This window comes from Echiichthys vipera (genome assembly GCF_963691815.1).
Source record: "Echiichthys vipera genome assembly, chromosome: 5".
Classification (NCBI taxonomy): domain Eukaryota; kingdom Metazoa; phylum Chordata; class Actinopteri; order Perciformes; family Trachinidae; genus Echiichthys; species Echiichthys vipera.
Genome location: NC_139830.1, coordinates 5,759,734 through 5,781,257, shown reverse-complemented (window position 1 = coordinate 5,781,257; position 21,524 = coordinate 5,759,734). Strand labels below are relative to the sequence as shown.

The 21,524-nt window shown below is 43.7% G+C and overlaps 1 protein-coding gene across 1 annotated transcript in view; it reads right to left on the bottom strand.

The window, feature by feature from the left end:
• Nucleotides 1-1,228: 1,228 nt before the first annotated feature.
• Nucleotides 1,229-21,524, bottom strand: part of LOC310946730 (SPRY domain-containing SOCS box protein 4-like) — a 45,446-nt gene continuing 25,150 nt past the window's right edge. Inside the window, exons 3-4 of the mRNA XM_083913280.1 lie at nt 19,677-20,565; nt 1,229-2,373 (exon numbers count right to left, since the gene is read on the bottom strand). Of these exons, the coding sequence (XP_083769406.1) occupies nt 2,246-2,373; nt 19,677-20,385 (837 nt within the window). The 5' untranslated portion in view covers nt 20,386-20,565 and the 3' untranslated portion in view covers nt 1,229-2,245. The remainder of the gene's footprint in view (nt 2,374-19,676; nt 20,566-21,524) is intronic.

Below are 21,524 nucleotides of genomic sequence, written 5' to 3'. Positions count from 1 at the left end.
TTGCTACATCTGTCAAGCTCGGCACTGGTAAATGAAGTTAAGGGCCATTTATGAAACAACAGGAATTCTTGTTCACAGAAATAAACAAAGCAGCTTCTCGTGTTCGGACAGATTTGATCTGCAGTAGCTGGGGGGGGGGGCTACCTATGTTCCCCGGGTTCTATGTTCCCCAATTTGTATGTGCCCGGGGAACAATCAGTGCCCAATTCCACAGCAAATAGTCTTGTAGACCCCAATACTACCCCCTAACCCTGACCCTCAGAAAATACTGAATTAAATCAGCAGGGACAAAGGCTTATGAACCCAGGGAACATAGGGATGACACCGTAGATAGCTAGCTACTAAGCTATCTATTTACCCTAGTTAGCTAGCTAGCATAAATCTCTTTTTTATGAGGACTCCATTTTTAGCTAACTTTTCAAATGTTTGCATCTGATTCGTTTTAAAGTGAAAATGCTGTTAAGTGTGTTAAACTAAACACAAGATGTTATATACATGACATCATGCTAAAAGATGCAGATACTATAGTCTAACCCATTCCTTATGCTTTTGTTTTTTTAAAACAAACATTAATTTATTGCCCAGACAGAACAGGTACCTGGGAATTGAACCCAGGACCTCCTTACTGTGAGTAGACAGTACTAGCGACTGAGCTACCATGCTGTTGTGTGTTTTTGGAAAGGTAATAAAGAAAACTCTTTAGAAACTCTTCTGGAGCCCCATGTACTGTGCTTCAACATGTGGAGAGATCCAAGGCTTCAAAAGACATGCCATGCCTAGTTACTGTTGCTAAGCCATTATTGGACAACACATGCTCAGGGACAGGGGGTTTAGTGAATGATCAATAAAGCTAGCACAACTTTGGATCAAATCATCCACGGTCTTGGACTTGATGACACTCAGATGACAACAGGAGAGGCAGTGGGAGTTTAGCAGAGTTTATTCTTATTCACATTTAAAAGAGTCTCATGGCAGCACATTTTCTACCTATACCTGCGAGACAACCTGTCCCGCAGACAAATCTCAAAATCCACGGCTTGGAGAAAAAAAAAAGAAAAAGAAAAAAACATTTTTAAAAATCTCATCTTAAGACCATCACTTTCAAGAGTAAATCAGATAAAAACCCCACGAGGGGAAGAAAAAAAGATGGAAAAGCAGCATTTAAAACTTGTTTTGGGGGGGGGGGGGGGGGGGGGGGTTTCTGATATGACACAAGTGTCGTGTGCTTACTTTGTGTGCGTTTCTGTCTACGCGCACACACACACACACCCAGGTACATCTCTATGAGCGTTGCAGGACTTAGAGAGTTGACAAAACAGCGCCCACGGCCCTTTGACTTCACCAAACATGACGGAGGCTTAAATCAGACTTCAGCGAGTGATGAAGAGCCATAGCAAGAAAGAGAGAGAGAGAGAGAGAGAGAGAGAAGCTGGCAGGAGAGCGAAGGGGGATTGAGACTGGAGTCGTGTTTTTTAGCCTGTAGGTGGTAACTGCCTGCTTGTCAGTGAGTCGTCTTTGACAGTTGACGCTTTGTTTCTGTCTCTCATCGACCTCCCGCGTACACAGACACACACATAAACGGTGTATGCATGTAATCCATGTGTGCTGCACTGTGTACACACCAACAAAAATAGAACGTGCAAGTAGTGTGTGGACTTTCTCTCCCTCTCTCTTGCTTGCTCACTCCTTCTCTCCTGTGGCTTGGAGGGATTGTTGTGTCTCCACAGAGCCTGCTGTGTTGTTGGGAATATAAATATAAATACCAACAAGGTTTTTTTTTCCGAGAAGGCTTGCGCAGAGTCTGTGCAGCAAAGATGTCGAGGTAAACTGTCACCCGGAAACCACAGCGTTTAAGGCCTTACAAACTGAGGGCTGTACGCGCGATTAGCAGGAAACTGGATCGCAAAATCCTCTTAATTTCATTCATCAACTCCTGGAATTATCTGTCCGGGGGGAAGACGACAAAAAAAGAAAAAAAAAAGCTAAAAACCAGAAGGTAAAAACATGACAAAACATAACAAAATAGAAAAACCCCCACATCTTGTAAACAAAAGCCTTTGCAGCACCGTCTTTCGCCACCTGTTTGTAGTCAATGTCACCGTCCGCATCCTCTGCAGGTGTCTGATGGTTATGGTTAAGTTCATGTTTGGAGGCTGGTTACCATAAGAACAAATGGACCTTGGTTTCTTCCCACATGTCTGTGTGTGTGTATGAGTGTATGGAGGGGGGGGGGGGGGGGGGGGGGTCACTGGTACTGGAGGTAGTTCTTGAGCGTCTGCGGCAGTGGGAGTGTGTCGATGTGATGGATGCGCTCTCTGCCCAGAGCCAGTCGAGCTACTCGTCTGCACAGGTCCATTAGGGGGAGGGGCTCCGCTGTAAGGGACAACGAGAGGGGAGAGACATGGTTACGGAGGGAATAGTAGACCACCTGATTACAATTTAGTTTGTTTACACGTAAAGCTGATTCATACACAAGTATGTGTTGTGGTACAGAGTATGTCTTGTGTTCCTGCTCCTTGCGGTTTTATTCAGATGTGACAGGAACATTTATAGAAAGAGCATCAGGGCTTGTGTAAGATCTGGCACCTGGAGCGCCAGAGGGAGTTTGAACACTGCTAGAAAACACAGCCGAATTGAAAATTTAATGAGGTGAGGGAAGAAGAGTGTTTTCCCTTTTCTCTCATACAAGCTGATTTTAAACTGGCGATTTTAGAGGTTCAAGCCTTTTTTACGATTGCTGTTCATCATCAACTTCATCATTTATCGTTATTATAGTAAGAGAATGATGTTGCCTATAAAGTCTGATAGCGTACAGACAGGTGCTGAATGACAGGATGTTAAGTTAGTTCCTCTTTGCTCACATACTGCGTGTAGAGCGTTTCACTGGATATTCATTAATTCATCCATGCACTCGGCATGAGAGACAAGTCCAAATAATTAAAGGAAGGAGCAGGTCTGATTATTGTTGTGCTTGTATGTATTATTGAGTAATTGTCGTGAAGGAAAACATGTGTTGACTCTCCGTCTGTAGTGAACTTTGTGCTGCTGCAGCCGATGTGAATCTGACAGCATTTAACTCAGGAGGGATACAGAAATGTTACCAGGTCCAAGACTGAAGTTGTGACCAGAGCCTCGTCAACTGATATTGGGCCATCACAGACACATTGGTATCGACGTATATGTGTTGGTATAAAAATGTATTTTTAAAGAACGTACAATGCTGAAAAAGATGCTTGCCAGGATTTAGAAACTGAGTCATTATGTGATTTTATGTCTCCCACAGTGCGGTCAGCAATTGACTGATACTCAACATACAGTACTGATCTTTATTTAGCTATCTATTTGATGTGTTCTTCATTTTCTCCATGTTCAGTCCTAGAACTTGTTGACAATGTCATACATTATGCTTATTTTTTTATATATATATATCAATAAAAGTATAATAACACTATTTCATTCTTTAAATATATCAAAGTTATTTTAGGTTAGTTTAGGAGAGCAGCCTTCTGAGTACCTTTGCACAGTCATACCTGCACAATCCACATAAAAAAGGATTATTTTTATTCCATTCAAAAATTCACTTTATCAGGTAATCGGTGACATTTTCCCTCCAAATCAGTATCAGTGTCAAAACTCCCATATCTGCCAGGCCCTAGGTGTGACTTATACATTAAAGTTGTAAATGGACTTGTACTTCTATAGCTCCTTTCTAGTCTTCTGACTACTCAAGGCGCTTTCACATTCACCCATTCACAGTGATGGCAGTGGACATCTACATACCATCTAATCTAACCATTCACACCACATTCACACACTGATGCGCACCACGGGGAGCAATGTGGGGTTCAATGTCTTGCCCAAGGACACTTTGTCATGCGGAGGAGCCGGGGATCGAACCGCCGATCTCTCCAATGGAGGACGACCCGCTCATCCTCTGAGTCACAGTTGCCCCGTGGCTGATAAGCATATCGAAACATGAGATTGATGTGTTAAATTGCCATCATATTTATGTAACAAGGTCTCTGAAAAGGGCCTCAAATGCAGAGACGGCACTGAGAATGCACCACACTGCCATCTAGTGTTAAAGCAGTGATATGTTGGTCAATGTGTAACTCACTGAAGCTTTCATACATACATCAATTCATACACTGTAGGCAAAATCTTGCATCAGTCACAAGGACCAACGGAAAACTGTTTCCCATTTCCTCAACAAAAAGAATCGGAGCAGGTCGTCTCCAGCGTGTATGTCCTTGAAAGCGAGCACACTTGTTCCATATCCATGTTTTTATTTTCCGTCCTGGTTTGCTTTAACCTTGGTGTAAACTTATAATAAGCAGAAAGAGAAGCAACTGCAAACAATATTAAAAGATTCATTCACAGACATGTCATCACTATTGTTAAGATATGTCACATAGTGCCGTCAATCTTCCTATATATTCCTATTTGATTCTAAGTCCTCATTCATTCATCTTCAACCGCTTGTCTCTGTCAGGGTCGCGGGGGGCTGGAGCCGATCCCAGCTGACATCGGGCGTGAGGCGGGGTACACCCTGGACAGGACGCCAGTCTATCACAGGGCACATAGAGACGAACAGAGACAGACAAACATTCACACCTACGGGTGATTTTTTTTTAGAGTCATCAATGAACCGAACACCTGCACGTCTTTGGACTGTGGGAGGAAACCGGAGAACCCGGAGAAAACCCACGCAGACACGGGGAAAACATGCAAACTCCACACAGAAGGGCCCCGGGATGCGAACCTGGAACCTTCTCGCTTCTCGCAAAACAATACCAATAGGATGAAAAATATGATGAGGGAGGCGGCAAATAAGAGGCAACATTAACTCTAAAACATTAGCCTGACTGGATGAAGTGCTCTCGTCAGGTGTTCTCTCAGGTTTTATCCGTATCCTTGAATATTCTGCAGATTGCTATTATGTGCTTTTTTCCATTTGTTGACCTTTATCCAAAAACTATCCACACAATGCTGAGCGGTCGGGCCAGGCGATCTCCGTGAAGATGCGTGAACAGCCATCCAGCGTCTGCAGCGGCTGCGTTGCTTTCTGCCATATCTGACAGTGAAGTTGTACGTCGTCTGATGAATTGCAATAATACGTCAGACGTGACAAAAGCATTTGGTTTTTCCACGTGGGTAATGTGGTGAGAAGGGTGAAATTCGATTAACGTTACCCAACACATTAATAAAAATACACGTTCGTCCTGACGTTAGTTTTACCAGCCCTATTGCCAGCAGAGCATGGCAACAACCCCCCCCCCCCAACCCCCCCAGGAATTTTGGAGGCAAGTGATGTCTGCGTATGTCAGACGGAGAAAGACTCTTAACTGCTGTCCCTTTACGGATGTCAAGCTGCTCCACCTGGAAGCGCCATCTGGTAGGGCCGGACTCCTGCTGTTCAGAGTCCACTCGCACACTGTGTGAAGGACGCGAGCAGGGGCATTTAACGCATGCTTGCATACAATCATAATACACACATACACACACACACACACACACACTCACTGACAGGCAAGGGGATGGGAAAGTTTGTTGCCGTTTCCACGAATTAGCTTGACCTGCGTGATCTGCAGGACTGTTTGCACAGATATTTAAAAGACACCAACCGTCACACACTTGCTTGTAGCCTTGATGCTTTGATATCCGTGCCTTGGTGTGAATTTAAAATGTTTCAAAATACTGAATATATTGTTCCTGTTATTACTATTTTTGACATTTCCCTGTGTTTATATTGCTCATATTTTTTCTACAATTTATTGTTTCTTAGTTTCTTAGTAATTCTTGGGGGCGGCAGTAGCTCAGTCCTTAGGTGACTTGGCTGGGAACAGTAGGCTGGGAACCGTAGGGTCGCTGGTTCAAGTCTCTGTGAGGACCATGTATGGAGCGTGGACTGGTGGCTGGAGAGGTGCCAGTTCATCTCCTGGGCACTGCCGAGGTGCTGTTGAGCAAGGCACCGAACCCCCAACTGCTCAGAGCGCCGGTCACCGGCAGCCCCCTCACATCTCTCATTAATTGCATGTATAGGTCCTGTTTGTGCACGTGTGTATTTCGGGCCTGTGTGTGTGACATGAAGAGTGAAAAAATTCAATTTCCCCGTTGCAGGATAAATAAAGTAATTCTTCTTCTTCTTCTTCTTCTTCTTCATGTTTGCTATCCACTTTGCTACTGTGAAATTTTGCTGCTAAAGAAGGAATTTCTTATCTTATATATTGATGGAGCCATCAATCTAACAAAAAGCTCTTCTTTTGGTAAACCCGCAGTATCAATAAATTGTAGCATCAAGGCTATAGGAGTGATTGTGAGTCCGTGTTCAGTCTGCAGTCTAATCCTGCACGACTTGTGTTGATTCAGTCTACGGTTTGCTCAATAAAAAAATACATTTGCTACCGCAGATGAAGGCCTCGCTTGAGTTTCTCCCTCAGTCTATTAAAAGTGCACCGCATTACCACAAACCGAGGCCCCCCACCAAACAAATAAAGGACTGTCCCGGTGGCTTCGTGACCACCGGATGGTAAACAACACACAGCTAAAAAGAAAACAAGAGCTCGGCTGAAGCGAGGATTAGACAAAAATCAAATAAACATCGACTCGGCTTGCGTCAAGATCCTTAATGAAAGCACATCAGCGGCCCAGAGATCTTTAATTAACGCCCTCTCTTAGAATCAATGATGAAGAAACGGTAAATCCTGTTTAGAAAATCCTCCTATCGTCATTTGCGGGCTGACGGTGAACTTTTTGCGAGAACCCCTCGCTGCATTCCTCTCGCTGCGGTCTGGTAAGTGACCTTTGAAACAGCAGTTGAGGGGAAATAATGAAATACAACAGTGAGGAGTAGCTGACAGAGTGTAAAGAAATGGAGTACAGCTATCCTAATTTATCCGACTGCCATGTGCCTAATGAAAAGCCTTTGTACGAGCACCTTGGGCACAAACGCCAGAGTGTGTGTTCATTTATAGCCACATCAACACGGCAGGTGCACAAATCAGAAAGACGTGTTGAATTAACTCGGACTGAATATAGACAATGCGCGGTGATGTGTGCCGTGAGATTGTACAGCTGATGATTCTACGCGGCAGCTAGAGAAGCACTTGACATGACAATCACACCCCTCCAACACCTCATTACACTACGTATGCAAAGGCCAGTCCACGCTTTAGCACATCAGCTTACAAGATTAGGAACTAAGACTCATGCAAGCAGCAGTACAACCGCGTCTCCATTCATCTAGCACCTTGTGACCGCCTGAACTCTGTTCTCATAGATAAAGGCACTCTGCGCTCACACACTCTTGGTGCATGCGGAGCCTCTGTGGAATGCAGGACCCCTGAGAGATGGATTTACTTTCCGTTAGGCCTAACAGCACCTATCAATCAGTATTACCCTTACCAGCACAGCCCCCGCATATAGGTAGTTTCCATAGTAACCAGCTCCTCACACCACCGACTTGTGACGTCACTGTACTGTAGTATTGGGGTGTAGTCAAAGATTCAACATCTATTGTTTGTGGTTAGATTTCAAAGTGCTGCCTCTATTATTGCCAATTTAAATGTTGAAGCAAATGTTGCTGTTCAATATGAAGCAGATAATATAATAAAAATTTGAGAGTGTTAAAGCTAAAAGAAAATAATGCCACAGCGTAGCTTACTGGGCGCACTGTAGCACGTGGCTAACATAACCTTACCAGTAGCCTACACATAGCGTAGCTTACTGGACGTACTGTAGCACGCGGCTAACATAACCTTACCAGTAGCCTACACATGGACTTTTATACATATAGCATGGCCACTGCCGGGTTGTAGAGTACCCTTCTGGCATCTGTTGCAACAGTGTGCAGGTCGTTAGTTATTGTGTGCATATGACTTTTTCCCTTTTGCCATGGTATAGAACAAGGTATCAAGTATCATATTTTTATACTTGTATCGTACTTTAGAAGTCTGATATTGTGACAACCTTACTTCCTAATAGATTTTACTCCTCCCAACATGTCAATTATGAAGTGTGTAAGCATCTTGTGTAAAATAGCTTTCTCAGAAGACATATACTCTTTGTTTTCTCCTCCAGTGTTCCACGGTCACGTTAAAATGCAACACTTTCATTAGAAAGTCAAAAGTACACCGTGTCTGCACTAAAAGATTGATGCTACCACAACAGCAGTATCATTACTCTATGACAGCACTCTCCTGAGGGAGGTGATGACATGATGAGGCTACAAAGTTGATGAAAACCAGCCAATCCCTGCTGACACGGACTGGTCTCCATGGTAAGGGTTGCCTGGGGCGACAACAGGTCCTGTCGCAGTTGTGACGAGCACAAACTGTAAGTGCACACTGTCCATCAACTGGTAAAAAGACAACACAAGCTGTGATTAAAAAGAAGTTTTAGACTTGTTTTGCTTGACTGAGAACACTGTGTAGTTAATAATTGACTGGATCTGTGATTATTCTGCATATATAATTATTCATAAATTACATTACACACACTCAAAATACAATAACACTTGGTTTCTATTACACAGAAACATCTGTCCACTCTGTTTTGGTGTGAGATGAGGTTTAAAATGTTTGCTGTACGCAAACATGGAGCCCAACATCTGCCAGTTATGGATATTATTTAAAAAACGCAGGACGACACAGTTATTACTCTAACAGCTTAAATGGAACACACTGACTCATATCACCGTTATAAATAACAATGGCATGCCAGAGTGAAATGTCTCTGACAAGGCCTCGTTTATCAGGTTTGACAGATGTCAGGGTATTCTTCTTTTCAAAGGGAGCTCTTACACTAGCTTAACATTATCATTTCATAACATTTACATTTGGTGTTATTTCCAGTCCATATAATGATTAACCTTGAACCCAGTCTGTGTGTGCCTATTTAAAGAAGCCTGCATGTCATCTGAACAGGTGTGTTTAATAATGAATCCTTGTTAATTGGCTGCAGTTAACTAGACGTGAACAGTGGAGCTCTCTTGAACGTCATATGCCCTCTGATCAGTCGTGTAGCGGTCTCTCTCTGCACTTTCCCTTTCCTCTCAAGCACTCAATACTTTTTTGTAATAGCCAGAGACTAGTGTCTGACAGATTCATGGCACACTAAAGAGGAGATGGAGTGTGGGAAAGTGTGGTCAAGGACGACTGAGCGCCCGATGCACAGTTGGACTAGAGAGGCCCGCGGGCTGGCAGGCGCACACATCTACCTAACACTTTATTGAGAACAAAGTGGAAGAAGGGGTGATGCGGTGGCGCGTCAGTTAGTCTGCCCTCATCGAGGTGAGACGGCCAATATGCAACCGGTGATAGTTCCCCCCCCCAGTTTCCTCCACTGTTGCCTACAGCCTGCAGCCCATATATCAGCCCACCATGAGACAACACGACCCGATTATGTCCTACTTAGAACTAAGGGGTAAAACGGGTCCATCTTTTTTGGCATGTGTTACAAATTACTGTTCATTTAACTCCAACCCCTTCCTACTGCATTCCCTTCATTGTGAGAGATTTACACATATATCAGGCAAAGGTGCAGACTTCCAGCCATGCTTATCTGATAGATTAGCATAAAACTGTAGGGGCTGTCTGACCCAGTTTGAAAATGACAGGTGTATGTGTCTTACACCCACCTTAGAAAGGTACAGACACATCCCAGCCCCTCTCACCAATGGGTCAAGGGGAGGAATATATTTAGGGTTGGACAGAATTAGATCAATGATGTATGAGATAAAGAAAATTGGAGCAGTGAGGCGAGCAGCAGGGGGAAACGCAATAGAGCAAACCATCGCTCTATAGGTGAGTGGAAACACAGGTGTCCAAATTGAATCATCCAGTCAGAGTGGAAACCAATTGCTCACTGAACTACTGATTCCTGACGATACCTGACTTCCTATTACAACGCAAGCCCCGAGCTACTGAGTTCCAGACAGAAAAATGGACTTGCCGTCAGTTTTGTCAATGCTCATCCCGCTGCTCTCTTACTCAAATGGAGGCTGAGCAGACAGGATTATAAAGAGTGACACTGCATTTGCATGCACTGAAGCTACACACAAAGCATCCCTCAGCAACCATGTGTACACACAAACACACTAAGTGCAACAATGCCGAAACACTTTTTCATGGAACTAGCAATTAACTAACCAACTGTCAACATCTTTCAATTTGGACATGTTCGCATAAAAACAAAATATATTTTATAATGTTTTCCCAAAGTCGTATGCTTGTGCTCCCAAACCAAATAATACCCCGCTACTTTATTTTGTTTTTCTTGGATAGTTGACGCACACCAGTTGTAATTTGGCTACATTTGGTTTGTTGTAAGAAAAGAGAACTTTAGGATTTCTGCTTATGGAGAAGTTTTGAAACATGAAGTAAAGCGAAAACATGCCAGGAAAGCTTTGTTTGCAACACAACAGACAAGAGAGAGCAATGCTGATATCGTCATCACCTTGTGAGTCTGTAGCCTTGTTACCATGAGCAGATTTAAAAGTGCATTTTGAAGATTTGCATTAGAAACATTTGAAGGAAATGTCAAAATTTCATCAAAATGTGCATAAACGTTTTTAAGTTTCCTTTTCAAAACAGGGTTGATGTGCTTAGTTGGATATTGTTCACCTTCAGTGAATTAGTTCTGACAAAGCAAACATTAAGCACAGGACTGCTCAGCTGTTTCGGCTCAAAACTTGCTCAAAAAAGCCTAGTGCGTTTGACCAGTGTGAGTTCACCCGCCTGAGAGAGGTGGGCTTTTGTAGAGCGCGTTTGCACATGTACGAGCACGATGCCTACGGCGGTTCTGGCGTCATTTATGTGCGCCTGTTCGGACATAGTAAATAGGAGGACGGACCATGCGCGGACATTTAACAACAACAACAATGGCGGTGAAAGGTTCACATTGGTGTGATGCGGAGGTGGAGTGTTTACTGCAGATTTGGTCGATGAAAAGATTCAAGAACAGTCGACAAGACGCACAAAAACTCTGAGGTCTGTGGAAAGATTTGTAAACAAAGCCACACATCGCGATGACGTCATCAATGCGTGTGACGTGTTACGGCGTGATGACGTATAGGCAGCAAGAAGCATTTGCGCAAGGCCCAGGCAGTGTGAATACAAACGGGCCTGGGGCGCGGGGGGAGAGGGAGGGGGGACAAGTACCCTAAAGCCCAGGGCGCGGTGCCGAAGAACAGTGTGGGTGCGCCCTTATTCATCATCCTGCAGTCCTATTCTTCAAAAAGGTAGATGGATAGTTGACTTTGCCTCATTTGATTGGCCTATGATAATAAAAAAAAAAAGATATGTTGGCAGGGTTTCATATCATAGGTTGATATTGTGGTTGGCAAGAATTCCCAATTATGAAAAAACCAGGCAGAGAGCAAAGATGAGGTTATTACTTGCTGTAGGTTTACAGCTGCAGTAGGGAGAACCCCAGAAGCAATGCACACAACCATGCTTATAATCACCAAGAAGGATGAAAGACATTGCATTGCTCCGGTGCATGCTGGGAGGCTTTTCTACAAACCTTTTAATGTCACAAGTGCAATCCGCTCTCAACGTGGTGTCTTCTCTGTATTTGGCTTCATTTTAAAATCAAAAAGCTTAATTTCATTTCAAAGTTTGTAATGTCACTCAAGATAACGTCATATAAGAAGACTGAGAAGATATGTATCTTGGTGAAAGACAGAGGACAGGGAGAGAAAGAACTCTAGTAAGTTTTCTAAACATGATAGCAAGGAAGAAGAGCGTCCTTTTCTCTCACAGCGTGCATCACTGAAGGATTTTTGAAGCTATTTTGCTGATGAAACTGGACCGTTGTGAGCGTGATGGATGCCTGCCACCGCTTCTCACAGTGAATCCACTGTTACATTATCACATCGTTTATCATTTAACCTTAGAGGGTGAATTCTGCTGCCTGTTTTATAATATCTAACAGTGCACGGGCATTAAATGACAGGATGTTCATTTGGGACTCATTAAGTTCCTCATTGCTCATCAGATGTCCGTTAAGTTTGCCAGATATTTCATCCACGCAGTTGGCTTGAATGGAGATTGAGAATGTAGAGAGACTAGTCTGTTTCCAAACTTCTTTTGATCCACAGGGGGAGAGTAGTTTTTATATTGACCTGATCTAAGAAGATAGGTCTCCTCAACACGAGTCCCATATGAGATCACGATTGAGGCAATACATTACTTAGCTTGATCTTAGAAGGCAGCACAAGACGTATAATACTTCATGTTTGATCTAAAAGCATATACACGTCATTGCCATTGCTAAGAAATGGAATCATTGGTATCGGAAAAGTCATACATGCCATTAACCCTGAAATATGGTCATGATGAAGCCTGTGCTTATTCAGTAATTTTGCAAGTTTGGATCAAATCAGGCTAACTCACTTATCCACATACAAACAGGTTCCCTTGGGCAAAATGAAAGGGTTGCACTTTATTGACTGATGTTGAATAAAATGTTACCAACCACTGCATCATGCTGTTTATAACAACCCAAGCAGCACTGACTGGCTGATATTTGGTCCAAAGTAGCCTTATATAAGGCAGAGCACACGTTCAAAATTCATGCAAGGCTTAGCTCAAATTACAGCTTGAATCTGTTCTTTGAATATTGCAAACAGCTCTGAACCTGCAGACAGTGAGAAGGAAGACATCTAATTTGCATAGGGCAAGCCCTTAGACAACAAACTAGTGAGCAAGCTGCCGGTCAAACATTAACAACCCACTAGGGGTAGGCCGGAGTATTAAAATCCAAGATCAGGGATCACATCAGTTCCTCAATGGCCAATTGAGTACTTTGAGTACTTTTTCCAAATCTATTTTTTAGAACTCAATGCATCTTCCTGCAGGAATAATGAAGCACAGCAATACAGTCTACCTAACACCTCATGCTTAATCTCAATCTAACAGTCACAGGTACCCTTTAAGGATTTATTTTTCACAACCACAACTTCAACAACATTGTTTCCTTACAGAAACGTAATTGAATCTGTGTTTGCATTCTGTGAATAATCAGTCCCGCTGTGGAGAACAGGCGCTCCACTGGCACAGAGGTGGGAGGTATCAGCAGGTGCTGCTCTGCCAGAATACTGTTTTTTTGTCCCGGTACCTGTTGGACTTCCACCAATGGGTTTATCTGAGTGTGAATGCATGACTCACTGAAATAAGCTTCTAGCCTGTTGACACCTATAATTTAAGTCCTTCTTGAAGAGGGTGTCCAGTGCCTCTGTGCTTGCGATGTTGCGGCCCCAAGCGTCACGGCTTACCCCCTCCATGTCCTCTGGGCCTTGCACAGTAACCCCGTCATATAGGTCACACGACAACTCTCGGATGGTGAGGCGAAGCGTCGGTTCCAAATATCAAGATGCTCGTGTCTTGGGTCAAGTACAGAAGCAAGAGGTGCAGCGCGCGGGCGCAAAAACAAATGAGTAATCGATCACTCACGCCCATCCCTACCACCCATTTGCCAGAAAGTCAGTTTAACCGTTTCCGCAGCAACCTGCCACCACAATTGGGTGTGTAAACAGTGAAAGGAAGGATTAGTGTTGAATAGGATGAACAGGATGAACAGGAAAAAAAGGGGACACAGTAGAAAAGGAGAGCAGGAGGGAGGGGATGAAACACAATGGCAGTTGGAGTCAAATAAGATTCATTTGCAAAAAGGGAGCGCAGGTATGTCAGTAGCAGGCCTGCAGTCAACCAAATAAATGATTGGTCGACAGAAATTCTACCTACTCTTCAACCGATCGATTGATCAATGGTAACAAAATAACAATAAAAGAATCTGCATCATGTCTAGATTAGTGTATTTATGCACTGCAACAAACACCAGCAGTGACGAGATACTGGGTGCTCAGTTTCTTTTTCTGGTCGCCAACAGTTGAAAATGAACAACTGTGCGCACACAGTGCATCCTTACAGTGGAGGACGGGCGGGAGACAGACTACCACAAAGACAAACTGTCACTGTTTACATGCACAAGTGTTAAACAGCAATGGAGGAATTAATCCTACTGGGCTGTATATGTGTTTACTTTTCCGTCTCGTTCCTCATGTGATTCAGCCGCCGTCACCCAGAGCAGGAACTCTACTGTGTCAACATCCGTGGATGTTCCACAGCACAGCCGCGGGACGTAATCTGGTGAGATTTGCACGATCAAGGTATCTCAGCTGGAATAAAAAGCGCTAGGTCGCCTTTCCACGCGCTCTGGCAGTCTCTGCTGGCCGTTTTCAGAAGTGTGCCTGCCATTTTTAGCTAGGATAAAATGCTTTAGTGGACACACGGCCCTATGAAAGTAACACCAGCTATCGTCCGACTAATGAGAATGTGGTCGGACAAGAAAATATCGATCAGCTAACCAGAAGATGTCAGCCCTAGTCAGTAGCATGTGTGAATTGCTTCCTCTTCTCTTGCTGTAGTTGTATACAAGTTTGGACAAGTCTGTGGTGTCATGATACTTATTGTGTCGGAGAGAAAACTATTGCTTTCCAGGAATAGGAGAACAGAAAGATCCAGCACCCCTCTTGTTTTGTTTTTTTACCTTTGAGACACGAGCAAGTCGGAGGGATGAAAAATCGTGGCTTCCAAGTATCTCTGGGACTGAGAGCCAAAGGACTAAACTGTTCACTGAAATGCAGGATGGATACGAAAACTGCATTTATGCAGGTTATTAAGGGATGATACAGACAGGATGGAAAAGTATGAGGATACTTGTCTCTTCTCGCTTCCAGGGGAGTGTGTGATGGAGAATAAAAGTCTAAGCAGGAGCAAGACGGAGGAAAAAGAACGTGAATAGACTACAAGACAAGTGAAAGACCAAGAACCCAGAGAGTGAACAAAAAGTGAGTCCTCTGAGTTGCTATAGGAGAATGCAAAAAAGCAAGATCTGGGAATAGGGGAGCAGCGCCATCTCCAAACATACATATTGATGCTTCCATCATTCTCTATTACAACGTGGCGATGTGCCGTACGCCTTACATCATACACGCTCATGTGCTTTCTGTCAGAACACAAGCTCTTTGAACACTCGTGGCTTCCAAACTCAACTGCTCTCATCTACATTGTACAAGGCAGCCGTGAATGTACAGCGTAAAGAGAATAGTGAATATATCGTGTTGATTGATGCATCAGTAGCCCATCATCTCTGATGTCTATAATGAAGCAAAAGGAAAATAAACAAAAAGAGAAGTCAATGCTGGAAGTGATTGATGTGAGTTCGGGCTCATGAGTTGGCATCATTAGGCGTTTGAATTAGCAAACACTTTTCTGCCATCTCTGCACATCATGAGTCTGAAGAAAAACACTGATTTAAGTATTAATGCACTTCTCAGGCATCAACTGCCATATGAGAATCACTATCAATGCTCTGACTGCACAGAGACTCTACAGGAAGCTAAGTGGATAAAATGTATGGGACTTAACTTACGTTTGGCCTCTCTCCATATATTAATATAACATGTGGTGGTATCTAGTGGGACAGTCTTTCTCTTTGTCAAAACCTGTCACCTAAATTACCCACAATGCAGCTCTTTGGCAGTTTGGTCAAAAAATGTTGGCCTTAGAGTAATAGCTCCTAGTACCTTCAAAGATAAGGAGCAGGCATCAGACGACTGGCAAGCTCACGTCTTTCTAGCTTTACACCCAGAGATGGCAAGTGACATCACTCGAGGTCCCTGGCACCTACCTCCCGAGGAAGCAGTGGACGACGCTGAATAGATTCAGGACGGGCCATGGCCCCTGCTTGGCCAGCCTTCACAAAATGGGGCAGTAGCCCAACCCCACGGTGTGCTTGCGGAGAGCAGCAAACAATGTAACACATCATTGAAGTATGCCCTCTACAAAGACTCAAAGGAGGACTTGTCACCCTTCATACAGCAGATCAAGAGGCAACTGCTTTGATAGAGGACTTTGTATTCGCAAAGTAAATCAAATCACTTGGGGCAATACAGCTCCCTTTGGAAGCACAAAAGGCTTTACACAACTTTTCTTTGCTGACCAGCTGCTGTAAGACCAAGTAAACCCAGTATTCACTGACATTTAAGTATCTGTTGAGTCCAGCAACTCATGAGGAAAATGTGACATTTTCTTTTCTTCGCCAGCAACGCATCTTCTTTGACTCTCCCGGATTTTGCACTGGGCAGGTAGCATACAGCAGATTTGATTTAAATCCTCACTGGAGCCACGCAACCAAAACAATGAGCTAGATGCATAAAAAAAAAACGAAAGAAAGATGGTCTGGAGTTTCTCTTTAACAAATGCAGCACACAAAAGGGGATTCTCAGTATCGCATGCATTCTCACTTACTGGAAACACTTAGTTTGGTGAAGCGCCTGCAAAGCTTGAAGGGGGGAGGACATGACACGGATTACATGGCTCCCATGGAGCCAGTTCATAATTTGGTCATAAACATCAGAGTCTCTTGCCATTCACGGAATGAAAACTATTTCAGTGTTTGCCCTTAATGCCCCCAATCTCATGTCCTCAGACATTTTTATTGTCTCTGGGTAAACACCCTTCTTCCTCACTGTCACAGGTTTGTTTTCTTCCATTTCGGCCGCAGCGTCATAGAAACGTCAGAGATTAAAGGGCCTTTGTAATAGGAAGCTGGCCGGGTAAACCCCCTTTTGATGCCCGGTCCGATTGGTGAAGTCATGTGTATTAATTGCAGACGCCTCCTAAATGTTGGCGTTTCAAGAATATCATATTCGCTTCATTCTTCAACTATAACTTAATAAAACAATAAACCACCGGTGACAATGATGATCTTCCAAATGCAATATATTTTGTACTGAACCATATTTCCATCAAGTATGGGCCATCCTACAGTATGTGCACATAAGCTGCTTAACAGATATAACAGATATATATACACACACCTAACCGGACCTTTCCCACTATGCAAGGCCAGACTGAGCTCCGAGGCACACTGGGCCATCTTCCAGAATTCCTCCTTTACTGGCTGCTGTCCGCCCAGCACACAAACACACACACAGACATGGCACGCAGCCACGGACATGGTGTCCGTGCCTCACTGTCGGCAACGCCCCCGGCCTGGTTTGGCTCTTTGTGCAACATGCAGGATGGAGCTCTAGGGAGGACTGAGGTCTATTACATAATCTAAGGGACAGACTCGATTAAGATGACTACTAGTTTGAACACTGACCTTTAACAGAAAAGAGGGGCAGGGTACAGAGAAACAAGAGGTCAGTGGTAAACAGATATTCCCATTACATCAGAGAGATGGGTACAGTTTTCTGAGTCTGTTAAAGTTTGAGGAAGACTTTCAGAGGACTTGAGAGTGCTACAAAGCGATAGAGGGGGGCAGACTAGAAATAGTACCCACAGAGGATGTTTAAGCTGCTTCCTGTTGGTAAACAAAGCAGCAGTCTCTTTCATTGAGAGCTTTTTATAGAGCAGTGCATACAGTGTATCATCCAGCCTCTCTGAAGAAAAAAAGACAAATCTGCAAGTAAAGCCTTCCCAGTCTTGCCTTAGCCCCTAAATCCTTTTGATTTCTGGAGAGCCAAGACCAGGTGTAAGTACTCTGTGAGGATAGTTTTTAGAAAAACCTTCAAAATCGTACACAGCAAAGCTGCCATTCCAGTCACAGTGACTCCTCTAGAGGGTTATGCATCTAGTGAAGGCTGTCAAGATGACTCAGTCGCCTGACTCAGTCTCCTCTCTCTGTCCATCTTCAAAGCACTTTGTCTTGACTAGACCAAACATAACTGCCCATAGCCCATAACTGATGACTGAATAAATGTCTTTCCTAGAATCGTGTTTCTTGCAGCTCCTCCTCTCCCCTCTGTTCCTACCCTGGGTTTTATCGCTGCACTCCCAAGTTGTTATAGCACAAATCTCACCCTGAGCCTACAGCCTTGATGCGCAAATCTAAATATAAGCCTATCCAGAGTTTCATACATAAACAAAGTCTCTGCAGTGACCCACCGCATCCACCTCTCCAAATTCCCGCAGTGACACAAATGCAAACAGCAGTACTAAAACAGGCACTACTTTTCATACTTGGAAAGTGACTGGGCAAATAGAGTTACTGGCATTTGGTGCAATATGAGTTATTACATATAACGCTCAACCCTGAGTGTGCACATATACTGAAAACAAATTTGAATTAGGCATCTACACAGAGCAATGCATGAAAGTATCTTAAAAAAAGCTGCATCAAAGAGAACATATATTTCCTGTATTAGCTTCTTTGCACTGGCTACCTGTAAAATCTAGAATAAAATTTAAAGTCCTTCTCCTTACCTACAAAGCTCTTATTGGTCAGGTCTAGAGTCTCCAAAAGTAGAATAGGAGGCAGAGCCTTCAGCTACCAAGCTCCTCTCCTATGGAACCGACTCCCAAGTGTTACTCGGGAGGCAGACACTGTCCCCTTATTTAAGAGTAGACTTAAAACATTCCTCTTCGATAAAGCTTACAGCTAGGGCTTACACGCTTTGCTTAATGATGCTGCTATAGGCCTAGTCTGCCGGGGGATAATCCTGTTCCAGATACTCTGAGCTTTTATCCTGTCTGTCTGTATCATTCATGTCTCATCAATGCATGTAAGTAATTCAACTCCATGTTTGCTACCATAATTATTATCATCATTGTCATTTTCTGTCAGTCTAGCTGTGTCTGTTCTGCTGTATTATCTGCCATAACTTGTAAGTCACATTTACGTTGCTTTAGCTATCACTACAGTCACTGTTACGTTGAAGTGGATAAGGAGCGGGATTCAAAGTGTGTCAACCGGTGCAGACAGATATCCGTCCTCCACAGAGCTGGGTCTGTCCCATGTTCCTTCCTGTTATAGGGAAGGTTTTTGTTGCCACCGTACTCTATGGGGGAATTGTTGGGTCTATGTAAATCATAAATAAGTCAGAATTTGGTCTATACGTACTCTGTAAAGTGTCCTGAGATAACTTTTGTTATGATTTGGCACTCTAAATAAAATTAAGTGGAATTGAATTGTTCGACAGGTTCTAATGAATGAAGGAGTATGTTGAACTCAAACAGGGATTAAGCTGAAAAGCTTCATACGTTTTACGAACTGTACTAAATGTTGTCATTTAACAAGTTTTGAAAGTTAACTGGGAGAATGCTGGCAGCACCAGACTAATAACCAATCAGTCTGAGCCCTCTCAGTTCATTTTTTAATTTCCAACGGGCAATATTAACAGTGAAAGCCAAGTCAAGTTATTCACAGATTTAAAATTAATTAGTGAGAGCTCATATGACCTGCTACCACAGACGGTTGTCATTTAAACCCGTGAAAATTGTTCCATCTGAAAGTTAGGTGTTGAATGTTTTGTGCACTGTTCTTTGCTAATAAGGGAGAGGACGGACAGCAGATTCATTATCGTCTGAGGTATTTTCTCAACACACAGAGCCAATCACCGGTGCAACCAAATCATTTTTATATTCACAAGCCAATTTCCACTTGCATATATTGTAGAGTGAAACACTACACTGTAGAGCCCGCCTGTCATTATGGAGAGCAGCGCTGCAACACTATCAGGTTGAGGTGAACAAAACACAGTAGAGTACTGTAAAGGAAGGATCAGATTTGGATGTGCTTTAAATTAGCCAATGCCAATCCATTAAAACAATCCCTATTCCCTATTGACTTTTTCCAAGTGTGTGTGTCAGTGTAGTGCCACTTACGATCTAGTCCGTTGACGTAGCGAATAGATACTTCACAGTGCCCCCACACAGCACTGACGATTGGATACAGTCTCTTGCCTTTCAACCCTCTAAAAGCTACTCCCAGATACTGTCCGTCTACCATGAAGCTGAGTGTTCCTTCGTCCATATCTAGTATTACCGTCAGAGAGTCTGGAAGCACAAATGACTCATCTGGCTCCAGGAAACAGGGATATGTGGGTGCTGATGTGGAACCAGGCCGGTTCTTTCCATCATGGTAGAGTCTATTCCGACCCAGGTCCCAGCCCCAGGAGTCAGAGTCTGAGCCCACCAGGGCTGTGTAGCCCACCGAGTGTAAAGATGCTTCAGCAGTGGCCACGCCCACGACAGCGTGGGTGCCTCTCTGTCTGGCTGGCCAGTGAATCCTCCAAACATGGAGGCCCCTGGTGTAGCCCACCCTCCCACGTATACAGTCTGTGCTCTGTGCCACTGGATGCCGGTGAAACGTCAGTTTGTCATCCTCCTTAACAAAGACATTGAGTGACCGGTCATCAGGGTTCCAACCATGACGAAGCTGGGTCTCAGAGCTGGCCGCAGGCATGTCCAGCAATAAGTCCAGCCTGGGGGGACGGCAGAAATCTGGGCCTCGCAGTTCGCGGCGTACTGGCCGATACGAGGGCTCCCCGCGTACATCCACTGACTTGATACTGCCAGAAATCTTCTGGCCCATGGCTGGGTGGGTCCAAGGGAAGGAGGGACAGAGGGGAGGGAAATGGATGGACCAAGGGTGGTAATGAGGGGGCGCTAGGTCGTGACGTTACCTCATGGGCGCAATGGCAACACAGTGGGACCTGGATGAAAAGGTGCAGTCAGACACACACGCTGTCTTCAACCCGGGGGAACCACACTCCTGAAACAGACACAATGAACACATTAGGTATCTTAAGCACAGTCTTAAACAGACACAACAATCTTGAATGACAAATGTGATGGTACTCCTGTATAAGGAAACTTTATGATGCGAAAATTTGAAATTTATGCAGACTAAATATAATAGTCGAATAATAATATATATTTTTTCTTGTATTACAAAGACAATACTTATTACGTCTGTAGTCAACCAAAGAAAATCTTGGTCGACCGAAATTCGAATTAATCTTCAGTTCCATGGGGGAAAAAAATTCTGCATGTTTTTTACAACATTTTTACATCCGCGGATATTCCACAGCATGGCGGCGGGATTCTCACAAGATCAGGTGGGATCCAGGGATATCAGCCATCTCAGCTAGAGAAACACTGCGTCTCCTAAACTATCTAGTAGTCTCTGTTGGGACATTTTCAGCAGTACGCCTGGCATTTTCAGCTGGAAAAAAATGCTTTTATGGACACACAGCCTTATGAAAGTATCACCAGCGATTGATGAATAAGAATTTGGTTGGACAGGAGCACATCAACCAAATAATCGACCAACCAGCCAGAAGACCAGCACTATTACTCATGAAAGTCTAACAACTTTTGCCGATAACTGAACCTTTTCTACTGATAATACCAAACTTACTTTGACAAATTAAACAGAAAACCATTGGACTGTTGCTTGACCAAAACAGGACATTTGAAATTGTTACCTTGGACTTGGGGAAAGTGGTGATTATGTACTGTTTTCTGATGTTTTATGGGCAAAACCATTAATAAATAGAATTGTGAAAACATCTGAAAATATTCATGAGCTTCAGCCCTAGGTTTACAAAACTTGATAAACAAAAGACCCGTTTCTTATTTATGCGCATCAAACACAGGAGCTGACATCACCTGTTTTCAGTTACCAGTCTGAAGTGTGGTCACACATTTTAGTTTCTGTGTGCAAATATA